General features: G+C 42.2%; 1 protein-coding gene across 1 annotated transcript in view; it reads left to right on the forward strand.

Annotated features, from left to right (window-relative positions):
• EDRF1 (erythroid differentiation regulatory factor 1) overlaps positions 1 to 15,403 on the forward strand; it is a 56,466-nt gene that overhangs the window by 14,933 nt on the left and 26,130 nt on the right. Inside the window, exons 8-17 of the mRNA XM_018558902.1 lie at positions 458 to 569; positions 867 to 1,014; positions 3,288 to 3,396; positions 4,504 to 4,615; positions 6,061 to 6,324; positions 6,511 to 6,582; positions 6,666 to 6,816; positions 8,525 to 8,710; positions 11,527 to 11,727; positions 13,538 to 13,756. Coding sequence (XP_018414404.1) covers positions 458 to 569; positions 867 to 1,014; positions 3,288 to 3,396; positions 4,504 to 4,615; positions 6,061 to 6,324; positions 6,511 to 6,582; positions 6,666 to 6,816; positions 8,525 to 8,710; positions 11,527 to 11,727; positions 13,538 to 13,756 — 1,574 coding nt within the window. The remainder of the gene's footprint in view (positions 1 to 457; positions 570 to 866; positions 1,015 to 3,287; positions 3,397 to 4,503; positions 4,616 to 6,060; positions 6,325 to 6,510; positions 6,583 to 6,665; positions 6,817 to 8,524; positions 8,711 to 11,526; positions 11,728 to 13,537; positions 13,757 to 15,403) is intronic.

Here is a 15,403-nt window from a genome sequence, read left to right on the forward strand (position 1 = left end):
TTTTTTGTCAGTAGACTTGTTTCTGTGCTAGAGCACAGGAACAAGTCTACTGACAATAAAAAAAAATATGCTGCCCCACGATTCATTTTTTGAAGCTATATTGCATTTTGCATTTTCACCACAGTTGTGTTTGTAAAAAAAACAAACAAAAAACTGCCCATAATCACATGCAGAGAGTGTGAGCCCTTGACATGAGGTTTGCTTGGAAACTAAAATGAAAAAAATGCATTAAAAAAAAAATTAAGTTATTTTCAAACATCCTGTGAGAACATGTAAAATACATGTTTGCATTGGTGTGAATTGACTTCTGAAGGTTTTCGAGTCAATGATATTGCAGAAGACAGCAAGCTGTAAACGTATTCCTCATGCCAGAGGCTGATGAGTTTCCTTTCTCACTGGTAAAGTCTTAAATCAGGTGTCGTGTCATGTCTTGTGATATTTTTTTATTTTCTTTTAGGGATAATAACAAGCCAATCAATGTGCTGACTGGGATTGATTACTGGCTGGACAATCTGATCTGTAACGTACCTGAACTTGTCATGTGCTTTCATGTGAACGGCATTGTGCAGGTAACGTGAACTGTTTATACACTGCCCTACTGTTATAATAATGCTTAGGAAGAGAACAAGCTCAAATAGCATGCATTTTAATATAAAGTGACTCTGCCTTAACATAAAAACAAAAAGCGGCTCTCTGTAAAAGAACTTTCCTGTCCTTGCTACCTCAAATCTTAAAGAGCTATTCTGGATGAAAAATCTTCTTCAGCATTTGATGCACTTTTCAGCTGTACATACATTCTAATGACATTTTCAATGTAGCAGATGGGATTCTAGGGATTCTGCCTAACGTTTTCTTACCTTTTGCAGAAATATGAGATGATTAAAACAGAAGATATCCCCAATCTGGAGAACTCCAACTTCTCCACCAAAGTGATCAAAGACATAGCACAGAATATCCTGTCCTTCCTAAAGTCCAACTGCACCAAAGAAGGCCACACTTACTGGCTGTTTAAAGGTAAGACATGACAAGGTTATGACTGCTTTTCCTCTGTCAGCTCTTTAACTTCCACTTCAAATCTGGATATTTACTGTCCTTTTGAGTGTGACTGTTTTCCTTTTATCCTGCCCTTACTATACTGGCATCAGTAACAACATGTGAACCAGTTTAATAAATCATAACCCCTTTCTGCTTGGGGGATCCAGAACTTGAAGGGGATCTTAACCCCTTCATGACTGAGGCCCTTTTTTCCATTTTTGCACCCATGTTATATTCCACATTTTAGGCCTGAAAATGACGTAAAACCCCCCAACATTATATATTTTCTGAATGCCAAGACCCTATAGAATAAAATGGTGGTAGTTGAAAATTTTTATGTTGCGCAATATTAGCGCAACTCCTTATACCCCAAAATTTAGTGACAAATTTAATTAAATGCCCCAAAACACAACAAATTACCCATTTTTTTAATGAAATATAAAAGATGAGGTTACAACGAGTAAAACGATACCCAACATGCCCATTTTACAGATTGCGTGCGACCGTGAAATGGCGAAAAACTGCAGTACCCCAAAAAATCAATAAATAAACAGAGTCCTGGCGGCAAAAGTTGCCGGGAGTCTGTTTAAACAGCCCCGATGCTGGCGACGTACACTGTACGTCGTCAGTCACGAAGGGGTTAAAGCAGGGGCTTGCTGATCATGTGATCACAGTAGTAGTGATGGGGGCCCATCCTACTTGCTTCTGATTGTAGACAGTGACTGAGAACTCTGTGACAGCGCAGTCCTAATGCTGGGGTGGCGTGATCGGCGCAAAGCCGATCACGCCGATGGATTTAGCTGATGGATTTATTTCATCCCTGATGGCACATTGGGCATATTCCAGGATGACAATGCCAGGATTCATCGGGCTCAAATTGTAAAAGAGTAGTTCAGGGAGCATGAGACATCATTGTCACACATGGATTGGCCACCACAGAGTCCAGATCTTATCCCCATTGAGAATCTTTGGGATGTGCTGGAGAAGACTTTACGCAGTGGTCTGACTCTCCCATCATCACTACAAGTTCTTGGTGAAAAATAAATGCAACTCTGAATGGAAATCAATGTTGTGACATTGCATAAGCTTATCAGAACAATGCCTGGTGAAGTTGTGTCGCAATCAAACCTAAAAGCGTTCCAACGAAATATTCGAGTGTGTGACTTTTTGCCCAGGCAGTGTATTTCATTTTGTATCAGTGTGAGTATTTAGATTTATATGGTGTGTGGTGTTTTTTTTTTCCGTTTTTTTTTTTGTGTTAATAGCTATTCAGGTTATTTTTTTAAACCCAATTGAAGTTGGAAAAATAAAAGTATGCAATGAATATTGAAAAGGTGATGAGTGTCTTGTTGTATATAGTATAACTGCTCCCCAACGCAAGTCTAAACAATTCAGCCCTGTTAAGGAATTGCTGCTATCATTTTAGTTTTTTTTTTTTATGAATGCTCTGTTAAATAGAGACCAGAGCAAGCTCACCTGGAGAACCTTCAACCGCCTTAAAGGTACAGCAACACACCAAAAGTCCAGACATTGCATTTGCAGGGCGACTGATGTCTTTCAGTGTGTGTGACTGCACTAAATCCAGAAGCAACAATCGATGTCTTTACCTGCCTTGCAAATGCAAAGTCTGGTGTTTTGCTGTACCTCCATAGTTGAGTACATCGATAGTTTAGCGGTTCAGAGGTATCTTGATGCAGCTGTGTGGCTCCCACATATACAGTATTTTCAAATGTATACAACCCGAGTAGCTGAAACAGATTATTAAAGCTGGCCATACACCTATAGATTATCTGCCCATTTTCTATGGTCAGATGGAAAAAGTGCAACAGATTCCACCATCTACGCTAAACTGTGTGGATGGAGGAATCTCCCACTGGGCCAAGCTTCAGTATCTTGCTAGTCAGCCCTGCTGGCTGTCAAATACCTGAACAATCTGTTTGGAGACAGGCATTGTTCATCGGGGCCGATTGCAAGATACTGAAGCTTGGCCCACTGGGAGATTCCTCTATCCACACAGTTTAGCGTAGATGGAGGAATCTATTGCACTTTTTCCATCTAACCATTGAAAATCTGCAGAAAATCTATGTGTATGTCCAGCTTTAGTGGTTTTGCTGCCTAGCTTGAAAGTGTGCCAGGGACCTCTTTGGTTTGCGCTTGTACTATAGTGTTTCAGTAGTATATATCCTCCTGCTGTGATAATTGGATTGTTGCAGCTTGATGACCATCATATGTTGTTCTTGTGTTTTTGGCAGCCAGTGGTAGTGACATAGTGAAACTGTATGACCTCACTACTTTGTGCGAAGATACAGAGGACAAATATCAGAACCCATTTACCATGCCAGTGGCTGTTCTCCTCTACAAGTAAGTCGTATTATTACTAGTGTTTTGATGGTCTTTTGCTTTGTCTTCTGCCAGGGCTCTATTTTGTCACTAAGATGTTATGTGACATTAAGAAAAATGTCGGCTTAACTTACTCCTTAAGCCTCATAGTCATTTATTTTACCAAAGATTTAATTCACTCTTCAACATTTTTCATTTAGGATGTGAGAAGATATATTGATTCAGGGAATGGGGTATACAAAAACAAGATAATAACAATATAACATTTTCTGCATGTATACAACTGTATAGTCCTGCATTTGTCAGATACGCAGCTGAACGAGGCATGAGGATGGCAGCGCCAAGGATGGATGATATGTTGAAAACATGTGCATGGTGCCTCTGCTTAGGGTGGGGAAAACTAACAAGGTTCCAAGGGGAACAGATGAGATGTTTTCCAACAACCCTGTAGCAGCCAGAGTAAAGGAGAAAAAAATATTAAAGCGCTATCCTATTAAAGAGTGAGGGAGGGAGGATGAGAGAAAAGGGATGAGGAGGGATACAAAAAAGGGGTGGAAAAGATCTTGACCTTTTAGCCCTTACACCGCATAGCAGCACAATGTGATTTTATAGCCACAAGTGTATTTCTGAGTTGTCAGTTCACATTTATAATGGCTCAACATGCTCAATGTAGCCCTCTGCGCTGGGACAGGTTCTAGTATTTGTGTGTGAAGATCTGGGAAATTGACAAGTGGTACAGAGCATTGTCTCAGCGGGATTTTAAAAGAGCCGCTGAAGTATAATTAACTGCTGATGAGTTGTGTAATTAAAACCCATCCCTCAATCCTATTTCACTAATATCAATAAAAGCCTTTACGACTTTGAACACTTTTGTATTTGTAATCATTGTCAGTTGTGATATTTCCCTAGAGTACATTTATAAACAAAACCGAAAACCGAATCCTCTCCGGTATTCTGCTCTGTAAAATATTCATCATGATGCGGAACGGCTGCAAAAACCACCACGGCTCCTGTAAGGCAGCTGATCTACTGTGTGCTTATCCTCGCTCTGTAGAAGTCTACGCTTGTGCCATCTATTGGCAGCTATGTGCATGGTAGTGATCTTTTGTTCTTTTTTTCATTACTTAGGGTGGCTTGTAACATGATGATAAAGAAAACGCAAAATAGAAAACATTACGGAACTATTCGTACCCTGTTATTAAACTGCCTGAAGTTAGTGGATAAAGGAAGACATCCTCAGGTATGTGTACAATTCTCCCTCAGAAGTGAACATGTTGTTATATGACCTTTTATACAGTGGTACCTCGGTTCATGAACTTAATTCGTTCCACGATTCTGGTCGCGAACCCAATTGGTCGCGAACCGAATCAAATTTCCCCATAAGGTTCATTGTAAATAAGGTTAATCCGTTCTGAACCATATGTAAATTCATTACCGCACTGCACTTTATTTGGAGCCATGCTGGATTGAATAATACTGTACAGTAGGGCTGCAACAATTAATCGACATAATCGATTATAATCGATTATTGAAAAAGTTACGTCTGCGACCGCAATCTCGGCTAGAGGAAGCCACGACAACGTGTCAGATGGTGGAAGATGGCCGCAGGCGTGTTCAATACTTGATTTGGCATTCGCGAACAGAAGCAACATTTTGCTGAACTTCCTGTTCACGAACAGAAGCGTTCGTGCACCGAGGTATTACTGTATAAGCGTGCCAGTTACCATGTTGCAGCTTGCACCATGGCCCATTCTTCAGGAAAAAAACAAGGTAGGCGGCAAAATTGTGATAACCACTGGAACAAGTGAAGTACATTTCTGTGACTTAACTGGTGACGATGAGTGTAGAAATATTTCCAGCTTCCTGTAGTTTGATAGTGAACCAGATTTACTATATTGGGTGGCTGCAGACCTAGTGTCAGGGTGTGGGGGTCTGGGATATTTCTTAAAGCAGGCCTCGCACTAAAATTTAAGGTCAGCTTATGTGGCAACCCCCCTGCTGGAGAAAATCAGTAAAAGAAAAAAAGAAAAACTTGACTTATTCTCTGGATTTTAGCTGCTTCCTCTTGTTCTGTTGCTGATGATGTAACTGGGTCTCAAAGCAGGATATTGGTAAAGTTCAGGATCTAAAATTTATGATGCTTTAGCAAAGCGTATTTTTTGGAATTTTGGGTTCTTCAGCTTTCCCAGAATCTTCCAAGAAGACCCAGTGATGTCACACAGGTAAGCCAGGCAATAAGGTATCTATGTATTTTTTTTAATTTGCACATTTTTTCCTCCTGTGTTATGTAATTGGGGGGGGTGGGAGGCTGACACATAAGCAGACCTTGTGTTTAAGTGCAATGTTTGCTTTAAGAGATCTATTTTCTCGGGACTGACCTCTTATTCCAATTTTTTTTTTCGTGTGCAAAAATTAGTAAGGGGTCCAACAGACTAGGTAATAGGTTGTACATAACCTCCCTTCCCAGGAACAGGCACGATGAAGAACTTTATAGAATGGCGGTAGTATTATTGACAGGCGATGTCGTGCTGTTCTTCCCCATTATTATTAAAAAAAATTGTTTTTATTTTGTTTTGGGGTGGAGGGCTTATCCCAGTTGTACCAGCATAGTTGCTGGATATAAAAAAACTCTTGCTTGTTATCTATCTATCTCTATATCTATCTTTTTTGTTTTGTTTCTATCAGATAATTGCTTCAGCCAACTACATGCTCTCCGAGCTTTTCCAGCTAGAGCCAAAGAAAGAGGAAGGTGTAGATGCCGCTTCCAATGGAAACTCTGATGAGAGCTACAGTGAAGAGGAAGAAGAGGATGAGATGGGGGACAGTGATGAAAATGGAGCTTACAGCTCCACCCCAAACCCCTCTGAAGACAGCAAGGCTGTGGCTGTCATTAAATCAGTCCGGGAGCTCTCCGTTCCTGAAAAGTACAAGTCCACTCATCAGATTAGGGTAAGTAGAAGTGTCCCAAGGCAAGAATATTTCTCCCATGAATTGCAACTTTTTTACTCTTATTTATTGTAATTCAGCATGCATTGAACCTCAGAACTGAAATATACATTGTGTGTGGAGCAGATAGTAACCTGTGGTTTTCCTTTTTTTTTTTTTTTTTTTTTTTTGTATCCCTGTTTCTTTCAGCCGAGCTGTGCTTTCCCAGTGTGCAGTGACACAGAGGAGCGCTGCAGATTGGTGCTTGGCTATGTTCTAGAGGTAAGTTTGTCAATGATTTGCTGTGTTAAGTAGGTCTTCTCAGTATGTTTCCTAACAGCTGTAACTGTCTGTGTTCCCCTAAGGGCTTCAAGTCTATTGACGCGAGTATTAAGAAAGAAGGAGAGCTGCCTGCAGCAGACCCCAACACTCCCATCCCGCTGAAATATCAAGACGATTCTGCAAATGTGGTCTCTGAGTGCTTGGAGAAACAGATGCAATTATTCCTACACAAAAGTAAGTGTTCCCACTGTCCCTCCATGTAGATGTTACAAGCCTGAAGCATGTTTGCATTTAACCCTAAGGGGCCCATTCACACATGTCCGGATTGTTTCCGGGCACAAAATGCATCATAATGTATCCCTATGCTATTTCTGGCCTCTGTTCACACCAGCGCAGTCTGTTCCAGACCATAAAAATACTGCCGGTCCAATTTTGTTTGTTCTGGAATGTAGTGGAACTGCGTGCAAGTTCACGCCACTCCATTTTCCGCACCAGATCTGATCCGGAAAATGATGTGAATCTGCCCTTTCAAGGTCTTCTTTACTCCTTGGAACTCTATTGAAAACTTTCTTCTCTCCAGCTGCTGCCTCAGCATCCAGATCTCCTTTTATTGTCCTATTGTTTTGGTCCTTTGTTGAATTCTAACCCAGAGCTGGATGTTCTGTTGGCAGTATGTAGCTTGTGCTGGAGGAAACTGAATGTCTAGATTGGTGGAGTAGCAGGATGTTCCAAGCAGCTGTGTCACTAAGGGAGACCTCCACTTAGTACATAAACTATGATCTATTTTGCCTCGTGTTCTATAACTGGGAGCGATACTAATCAGCAGTATAACAGATGTTGTAAACCAGATGCCCAGAATGTTTTCTGTGCATTTTAAAATGAGACGTTTTTGATATTAGAGGTGCCATTTTATTAACTAACCTGGGCACCCCCTAATATTTACTAGTTGGCTGCCCAGAGCACGGATGAGTGGCTTTGTTGTGCAGTAGCAAATAACATATAACGGCAGCCAAAATAAGTGGAAAAATGTAGTCTAGATAGGAACTGGGCTAGGCCTAAATTGGCAATTAAATCTCTTTGTTGCTTCTTGACATTAGCATCACATTGATTTCATTGTGCTGCACAACAAGCGGTTGTTTCTCAGTAGCAAATAGATTTAATTTCCAGTGTAGGCCTAGACTTAGAACTCAGGTTGTTATTCCTGTCTGTGTCCCTGTTGGGGAGATTTTACCTCATTAATTATCCTGGGAACCCTTGTCACCAGGAGTAAAATTGAGGACAGTCTTGACATTTTCACTTGTCATTTGTACTGCTGGTGACCACTGTCAGAGCTGGGATTTCCCTTCATTTTGTGCCAATTGCCACTCATTTACGTTGTCTCCTTTTGGACAGGAAGTGCACAAAACTCTCTACGATGGGAAAAAGTCAACAGTAAAAAACCTGACAGAGGTTTCCACTCTGTACAAAACAAAGAACAATTTGCACGTTAACGAGTTGCACGTTATTGGTTTAAGCTAATGAAACATTAAATTATGCATTTAAACACGTCATGGAAGAAATCTACCTGAAGAGTGGCTCCAACTTTCTTTGGCTTGTCATAGTTGCCCTCTATGTTGCTATTGTAAGAAAATGCAGATTATTGTGTTCCATAGTACACACTCCTCCCCTCCTTATCGCTGACCACATTGTAGCCTTGACCACACACAAGGGAAGATGCACTAAGGAGGCGTCGGATCCACCCAGAAGTGTGACAAGCCTAACAAATTCAGCTGCAGTTAATTAAATAAAATTCAGATTATACTGAACAGTTTGACAAGCACATTGTTTCCAGTTCAGCAGCACTAGCAGTTCACTAGGCCATTCTCCCTGTTGCATGGAGTTGTTTGTTAAAGCTTCATTCCTGAAAATAACAATACACCCCGCCTTTTCTTCTCTGTTCTAGTGGAATGTACGGATAAACAGTGTTCCAGTAGATCTGGGATTGTTCCCGGCTCCTGGCAGTTCAAAATGAAGCTGCAATTGATTATTAAGGCTTCCAAAGCCTATTACGTGTTATCAGATGCTGCAATGAGCCTGCAGAAATATGGACGAGCTCTGCGATATATCAAGTTAGCGTTACAATGTTACGGTAAGTTGCATAAGGAAAATGTTGAATTATCTGAGCAAGTGACTCGCATTGTAAAGCACTACCTTTTATGCTAATGAATCCGGTTTTTCTAAGCGCCAGCCTGTGAGTGCCACCTCTGTATGCCAAGTATGGCTCTAGATGATTTCCTCAAGGTGGACATGATGATGCCTTAGCAGTCAAGCTAGACTTGTAGCGAATATTGTCCAGCCTGACATGAAGAACATATCCCTGTCTTCATGCTGTCAGGATCCATACACAAAGCAAGTGCCCTCAGGCCCAGTCTTGGAAAACTCGATTGGGGCAGCACAGTTGCAACACTGGGGTCCTTGGTTGGAATCCTGGTCAGAACACTGCATGGAGTTTGCATGTCCTCCCTGTGCTTGTGTGGGTTTCCTTTGGGCACTCCAAAAACATGCTGGCAGATTACTTGTCTCCTGTCTAAATTTGTGCCTAGTAATTTGGTGTGCGTGCGCATACATACATACATACATACATACATACATACATACATACATACATACATACATACATACATACAAGATGGGGACCTTAGATTGTATGTTCTTTCAGTACTAGGACTGGTGTGATTTGTAAAAGGTGCTGCGTAAATTGTCAGTGCTATCCGAACACCTATAATAAATATAAGCTACTACTTTATGATTATAGATTTGCTGAAAATCATATTCAATATTTTGCTATCTTAATGACCTTGTTGGATAGGTGTCAGAGTAAATGATTCTGATTGAAACCAGCTGCCTAAATAAGCTGGATGTATATTCCTAGGTAGTGTCCGCTAGAGGGCAAGATAGTACTGCATCATGTGCCCACGATAGGATCCTCTATAGGAGGAATCCAGGATAGCTGAAGGGACCCCACAACAGTAATCATCTCCTGTTCGGCAGACTGGCTCGAATGGAGACCTGGGACTGAGCCGTATGATGAAGTGAAAACCTAAAATAATGTAAATAAAACAGACTTTTTTTTTTTTTAGGATCTTGATTAAAGCGGACCTTTATTATTATTCTGCCCCTCCCCAGGCGATCTTACCATAATGTACATGTCCGTACAGCATATTTGCACTTTATGACAGACTGGCCCAATCCAGTGAAGAGACATCCACTCTGTCATCACCAGTGCCATCTTCTCACAGGTCCAGAGTTCTTTATTGGCTGGCCACAAGTGACGTACCCACGTTTGTTTTGTCCTGGTACACAGAAGATGCCGGGATTGTATGCTGAGCTGCATATGTGTGGCTGTCGGTGTAAAATTAGGGGAAACAAAAATGATGGCAGAAGAGATGTATAGATTCTTTTCTATATTTATAAAGACGTACCTACTGGGTAATTGTTGAAGATTAATACCTTCCCTTGCCCCCCTTCCAATCAACAAGCAGTTAAAATTGATATAATTCCTGGGTGTCTTTGCTCGGAGCTTGGTGGGAGGAGCCAGCAGGCTCTTCTTACTGTCACAGCTTTCTGCCTGGGATCTTTTTCAAAATCATTATATAGAACAGGGGTGGGGAACCTCCGGCCTTCCAGCTGTGGTGAAACTACAAATCCCATGAGGCATTACAAGAGTCTCACAACCACAGGCATGACTCCTAGAGACAGATGCATCATGGGATTTGTAGTTTCACCACAGCTTGAGGGCCAGACTTTCCCCATCCCTGATATAGAAGAACACATTCTCCTGATGCCTTTAGACATGCCTGCTTCTCTCTGCTAGCCACTTCATGCTGCAGACCTTAGCTGTGCAGTCTTCTGATTGGTTGCTTGATCATGCACGCATGCATAAAGGGATGGCAAAGATGTGTTTTCTGACATAAAGCTTGAGAACAACATGATTGAATGCAGGGGGGCCAAGGTCGATGGGGATCAGGGGAAGAAGTGATTCATGAGTGATGGAGGACATTCAGACAGGAATTGAAGGTGAGCTTGCCACTGTTAATCTCTTTCAGGAAAATGCTAGTGACCTGACTTTGCTAGTAACTCACTGGCTTCAGTAATCTGAGTTATTGAGCGGGAATTAATGTGCAGATTTGGATGGTCTGAGGCTAGGTTCACATCTAGGCGACACCTCATAGGGCGGCAATCGTGCACGATTCCGCGCGGTCAGGATTCGCCAATGTGTGAACCGATCGCGCTGTGGGTGCCATTATTTTTCTAGTGGCACCCCTGTCGTGCTGGGCGGATCGCACGGATACCCACCGCGATTCCGCCCGTGCTTCCGAACACGATCGCGGCTATAACAAAAAAGCACTTGTACCTTTTTTTTTTTTCTGCGATTGCCGCATGGATGTCACCCCATTAAAATCAATGGGGCCGCGCGGCAATCGCTGCCTCCATTGTGCAGGACCGCACGATACCCGGGACGCGCGTCGTCGTGTAGTGCAGGGGTGACCCTAGCCTTGGAAAAACAAAACGTCCTTTCTCTATACTTGTTCTGAGACTCTTCTTATAGCCAGAGGGTCAGCATAACAGCCCGGCAGCTAGCATTAGCAGAATGAGAAGTCAGCAATTTTTCAGACTCTATTTCTCTTTTAGGAACGTATATATATCTAATTTTTTTATATTGCTGTTGCGTGTGCGTGCGTGTGTGTGACCACCTCGTCTAAACGTGTGTGAATAAAGCTTCATTATTATGCAGTTCACAATTCACACAGTATGAGGTTTGGATAGGAAATGTTGACGACAGATGGCTCTTCCCCCTTGTTTGTCAGAGATGCATGCATGTCAAATTGTGATGTGCTGATACGTACAAAGTACGTATGAATCAGTATCTTCAGTGCTGTTACATTATACTCTCATTCTTTGTAGATGCCTACAGCTGCCTGTGTACCAGCCAAGTTTCTGACGTCACGCTGCTGCTGTGCCAGTACCTCGCTCTCTGTGGAGACATCCAGCTCATGCTGGCCCAAAACGCAAGCAACCGAGCTGCGTATTTCGAGGAGTACAATTACCAGACAAAGGATGACCAGGAGATCCTGCACAGTCTTCACAGAGAATCTAGCTGTGATGGTGAGCACCACAACCACTCGTTCATAGAGGAGGCTTAAAGTAGAACTCCAGCCTCACAGAGACCATGCTTGTTCCACTGCCAAATTCAGTCACTCAGAGACCAGCTGGGAGGCTTGCCTCTCCTTTGAGTCGCTTGCCATCAGCTGCCTACAAGCAGAAATGTCTCTTAACATCAGTGCGTTCAATGAACCCATACAAGCTCAACTCACACAATTGCATTTATCAGACTGAAAGCTTTGTAGCCTGTGCAGGGTACATTACAGATTGGAAACCAACTACAGAACTGCATTCTCCTGTGTGTCAGTTAAAAACAGTCTAAGGGCTAGTTCACACCAAGCGCAGAGCAGGTGCAGACCGGATCAAAACTGCATCCAATGTATTCCTATGGTATTTTTAGCTCCAGTTCACATCGCAGTGTGCAGGTCCAGAGCAGGTAAAAAAACTGCAGCAGGCCCCATTTTACCTGCTCTGGATCTGCAAACTCATCAAAAACACATGCAAATGCCTAGAACCCACTGAAAGCCCATGTTAAACTAACAAAAAAAAATGCAATGTTACATACCAATGTTCTTTTCTGCAGTGTTTCCATTTACATTTAGTCCAAAAGCGCATGTGCAGCTACATTCAAAGCATAGGTCTGCTGATAACTGTCATTGTTGATGTGTTTGTAGGTTCATGTCATTGGGCGGTACACATGGTAGGTCAGAAGCTGTGTTTTGACTGCTTTGTGTTGTGCTGGATTTCTTTGGTGCAGCATGTCCTAGTGAGGTGCATACGAGGAGTGAGTTCATCACCACTAAGCATTCAGACTTACACAGTTTCTTCTGTCCGAAAGCATGCCGATCGGTAGCTTTTTTTTTTCGTTTGTTTTTTTTTTTCAACTGAACTTCCACTGCCTTTAATCAGGGATGTGAAGTTACCTGAAGTCGGATAGGGCTATTCACAAAAGGGTGAAGAGCTTGGAGAAGTGAACAATATAGGACAAAATAGCTGATTTGGAACAATTCTCAAAATCGGCTCACTTTCCATATCAGCTATGTTGTCCTTGATCACTTCTCCAACTCTTCACCCTTTTGTGAATAGCCCTCTGAGATTTGCTGCCTTGATCCCCCTTCATGTTTGAGTGTGCAGTGTTTTTAGACATGCACCACCTGTCAGACTTCAGAGGACCTCTCTTCCCCTGAAGTTAACATCTTCATCTGTATGCTGTGAACACTGGTAAATGGCAACACTGGCTGTTTTCTTCAATACCATCCTTTCTTCAATACCATCCTTGTCAAAAAACTTTGTACAATGAACTGCAGCAAAAGTTGGTGACACTGAGTGACAGCTGTATGTATCGGCGCCGGTTGCTGTGCGGGGATCCAATGCACACAGGTGGCTGTTCAACTGCCTTCAACTTCATTTAGGAGAACTGTTTAGCCTGGCGGAGCCAATACAAGACTCTGCAGGCACCGCCAGGCAGCCACATCCTGCTGTATGGGTCATCGTGATTATACAGCAACGCTGAATACCACCAGCTATACAGGACTACAAAATCCAGCAACATTATACAACATTATACAAAGCTGATGGTATTCTGCATTGTTGTATAAAGTATTGCTAGAATTTGTAGTCCTGTATAGCTGGTGGCAGGGGCGGAAAATGTACCTGTTCCGACTTGCATACAAATTCAACTTAAGAACAAACCTACAGTCCCTATCTTGTACGTAACCCGGGGACTGCCTGTAGTCACAAAGGAGTTGTGATCTGTTTATACACTGCTGATCTGTAGTTATTATATTAGTAATCCTGAAACTTTGTCTTATAGGATTTTCTTTTGTCACTGACCTGATCACTGACCTGGAATGCCAGCTCTCCGTTAGCTGCAAATGCTATGAAGCTGCCAACGAAATCCTGATCATTACCCAGCTCCAGGACCAAAACCCAGACCAGAAAACTCAGGTTCTCAAGAGGCTCGGCAACATCCGTAATGAGATCGGAGTGTTCTTTATGAACAAGGCTGCGGCTCTCCAGTCTGAGAGAACAGGTGAGGTCAGATGTGGGAGATCTGAGAACCTTTTCAGAGTCCTGGTTGAGTTTGTTCATTTGTTTTGCATTCAAATAAGGTTCTGAATGGAACACAACGCTATATGTAATCTGAGATCTTGCTGTTCAGGTCTGTATTCACAGCCAAGCGGTAAACCAGCTAACTTGACCTGCTCCTTGATGTTTAAAAGTTTTAGTTTTCGGCAGAATGGGCTGGTCGTGACTTTCTGTTTTAGAGTGACTCCTTTCTCAAACAGAGTCATTTGCAGACTCCATATGCAGTCACCCGTGTGTGTGTGTGTGTGTGTGTGTTAGTAAGCTGTGTGTGTCTCCACAAACACACAGACAAAGCAAATCAAGTACCACCCTCCCCAGGCTTTCCTTCCTCATCCCTTCACCAAGCTAGTAGATGAACAGTTGCTGGCCTTTGTGATCTTATACTAGACAGGAGGTTCAGGGAAGATGAGCTGAAAAAGTTTGAGTGTTTTTAATACTACTTTAATTATTATTATACAGGATGTATATAGCTCCAACAGTTTGCGCAGCATTTTACAATATAAGGTAGACCTTACAATACAATTCAAGACAAGATGGTAAGGAGGGCCCTGCCAGTGAGGGCTTGCAATCTAAAAGGGAGGGTGAAGTGATGCATGAAGGAGGTAGCTGTGTGGAGATGAATTGTTTGCGAGAGAGTTCAGTGGTTAGTTTGACTAGTGATAGGCTTCCCTAAAGAGATGAGTCTTTAGTGATCAACTAAAGGCAGTCAGAGTGGGAGATAGATGGACAGGTTGGGGTAAAGAGTTCCAGAGGATGGGAGAGGCTCTAGAGAAGTCCTGCAGGCGAGCATGGGAGGAGTTGACGAGGGAGCTGGAAAGCAGGAGGTCTTGGGAGGAGCAGAGGGGACGGTTAGGGTCATACTTTGAGACAAGGTTTGAGATATATCCGGGAGCAGAGTTGTGGGTGGCTTTGTAAGTCATTGTTAATAGTTTGAATTGTATCCTTTTAATGAACATTTTAGTACTTTAATGCTTTTTCCCCGATACATTAATAAACTAGGCCAGTAGCGCTGTAGATTTGCAGCCCTGCTGATGCTTTTGAGATGCTGTTGCACCTTAAGCCTTGATGTTTTGTCAGTCGCAGGAGAGAGCGTTTTAATGTATAATCATTTCTCTAAATGAAAATAATTTTCGAGTAATCAAACTTTAAAACCACATAGATTTTTCCTCCTGCAACCTCATCAGCAAAGTAAAGCGAGCTAATTAATTTTCCAGCGTGCATTCTGAACATTTGCATATATATTTAAGTGCTGCAATGGATTTCCTGCAATTTACATTTCCCTGCTTTATTCTGGGTTGTTATTTTTTTTTTTTAGAGTCTCACACAGACAAACCTTCTATTTCCATCCCTTTTAAGTTACATTATCTTGTGTAATTTTCTAGCAATTTCAATCCATTTTCTGTCAGAACCTCGGAAAGTATAAGCAGAGTATTTGACTATAATGATAGAGAGGAAATGGCAGAACTGTGCATTTAAAGGTACTTAAAGCTCAAGCTTGTTTTTAATTGAATGTGTCTGGTATGGGGATTTAGCGGCTAGGCAAAGTTTTATGCAAACTTGACAAACTGCCCATCTTTTCCCTGATGTCCAA

This window comes from Nanorana parkeri, unplaced genomic scaffold, assembly GCF_000935625.1.
Source record: "Nanorana parkeri isolate BGI_ZX_2015 unplaced genomic scaffold, ASM93562v1 scaffold2, whole genome shotgun sequence".
Lineage (NCBI taxonomy): Eukaryota > Metazoa > Chordata > Amphibia > Anura > Dicroglossidae > Nanorana > Nanorana parkeri.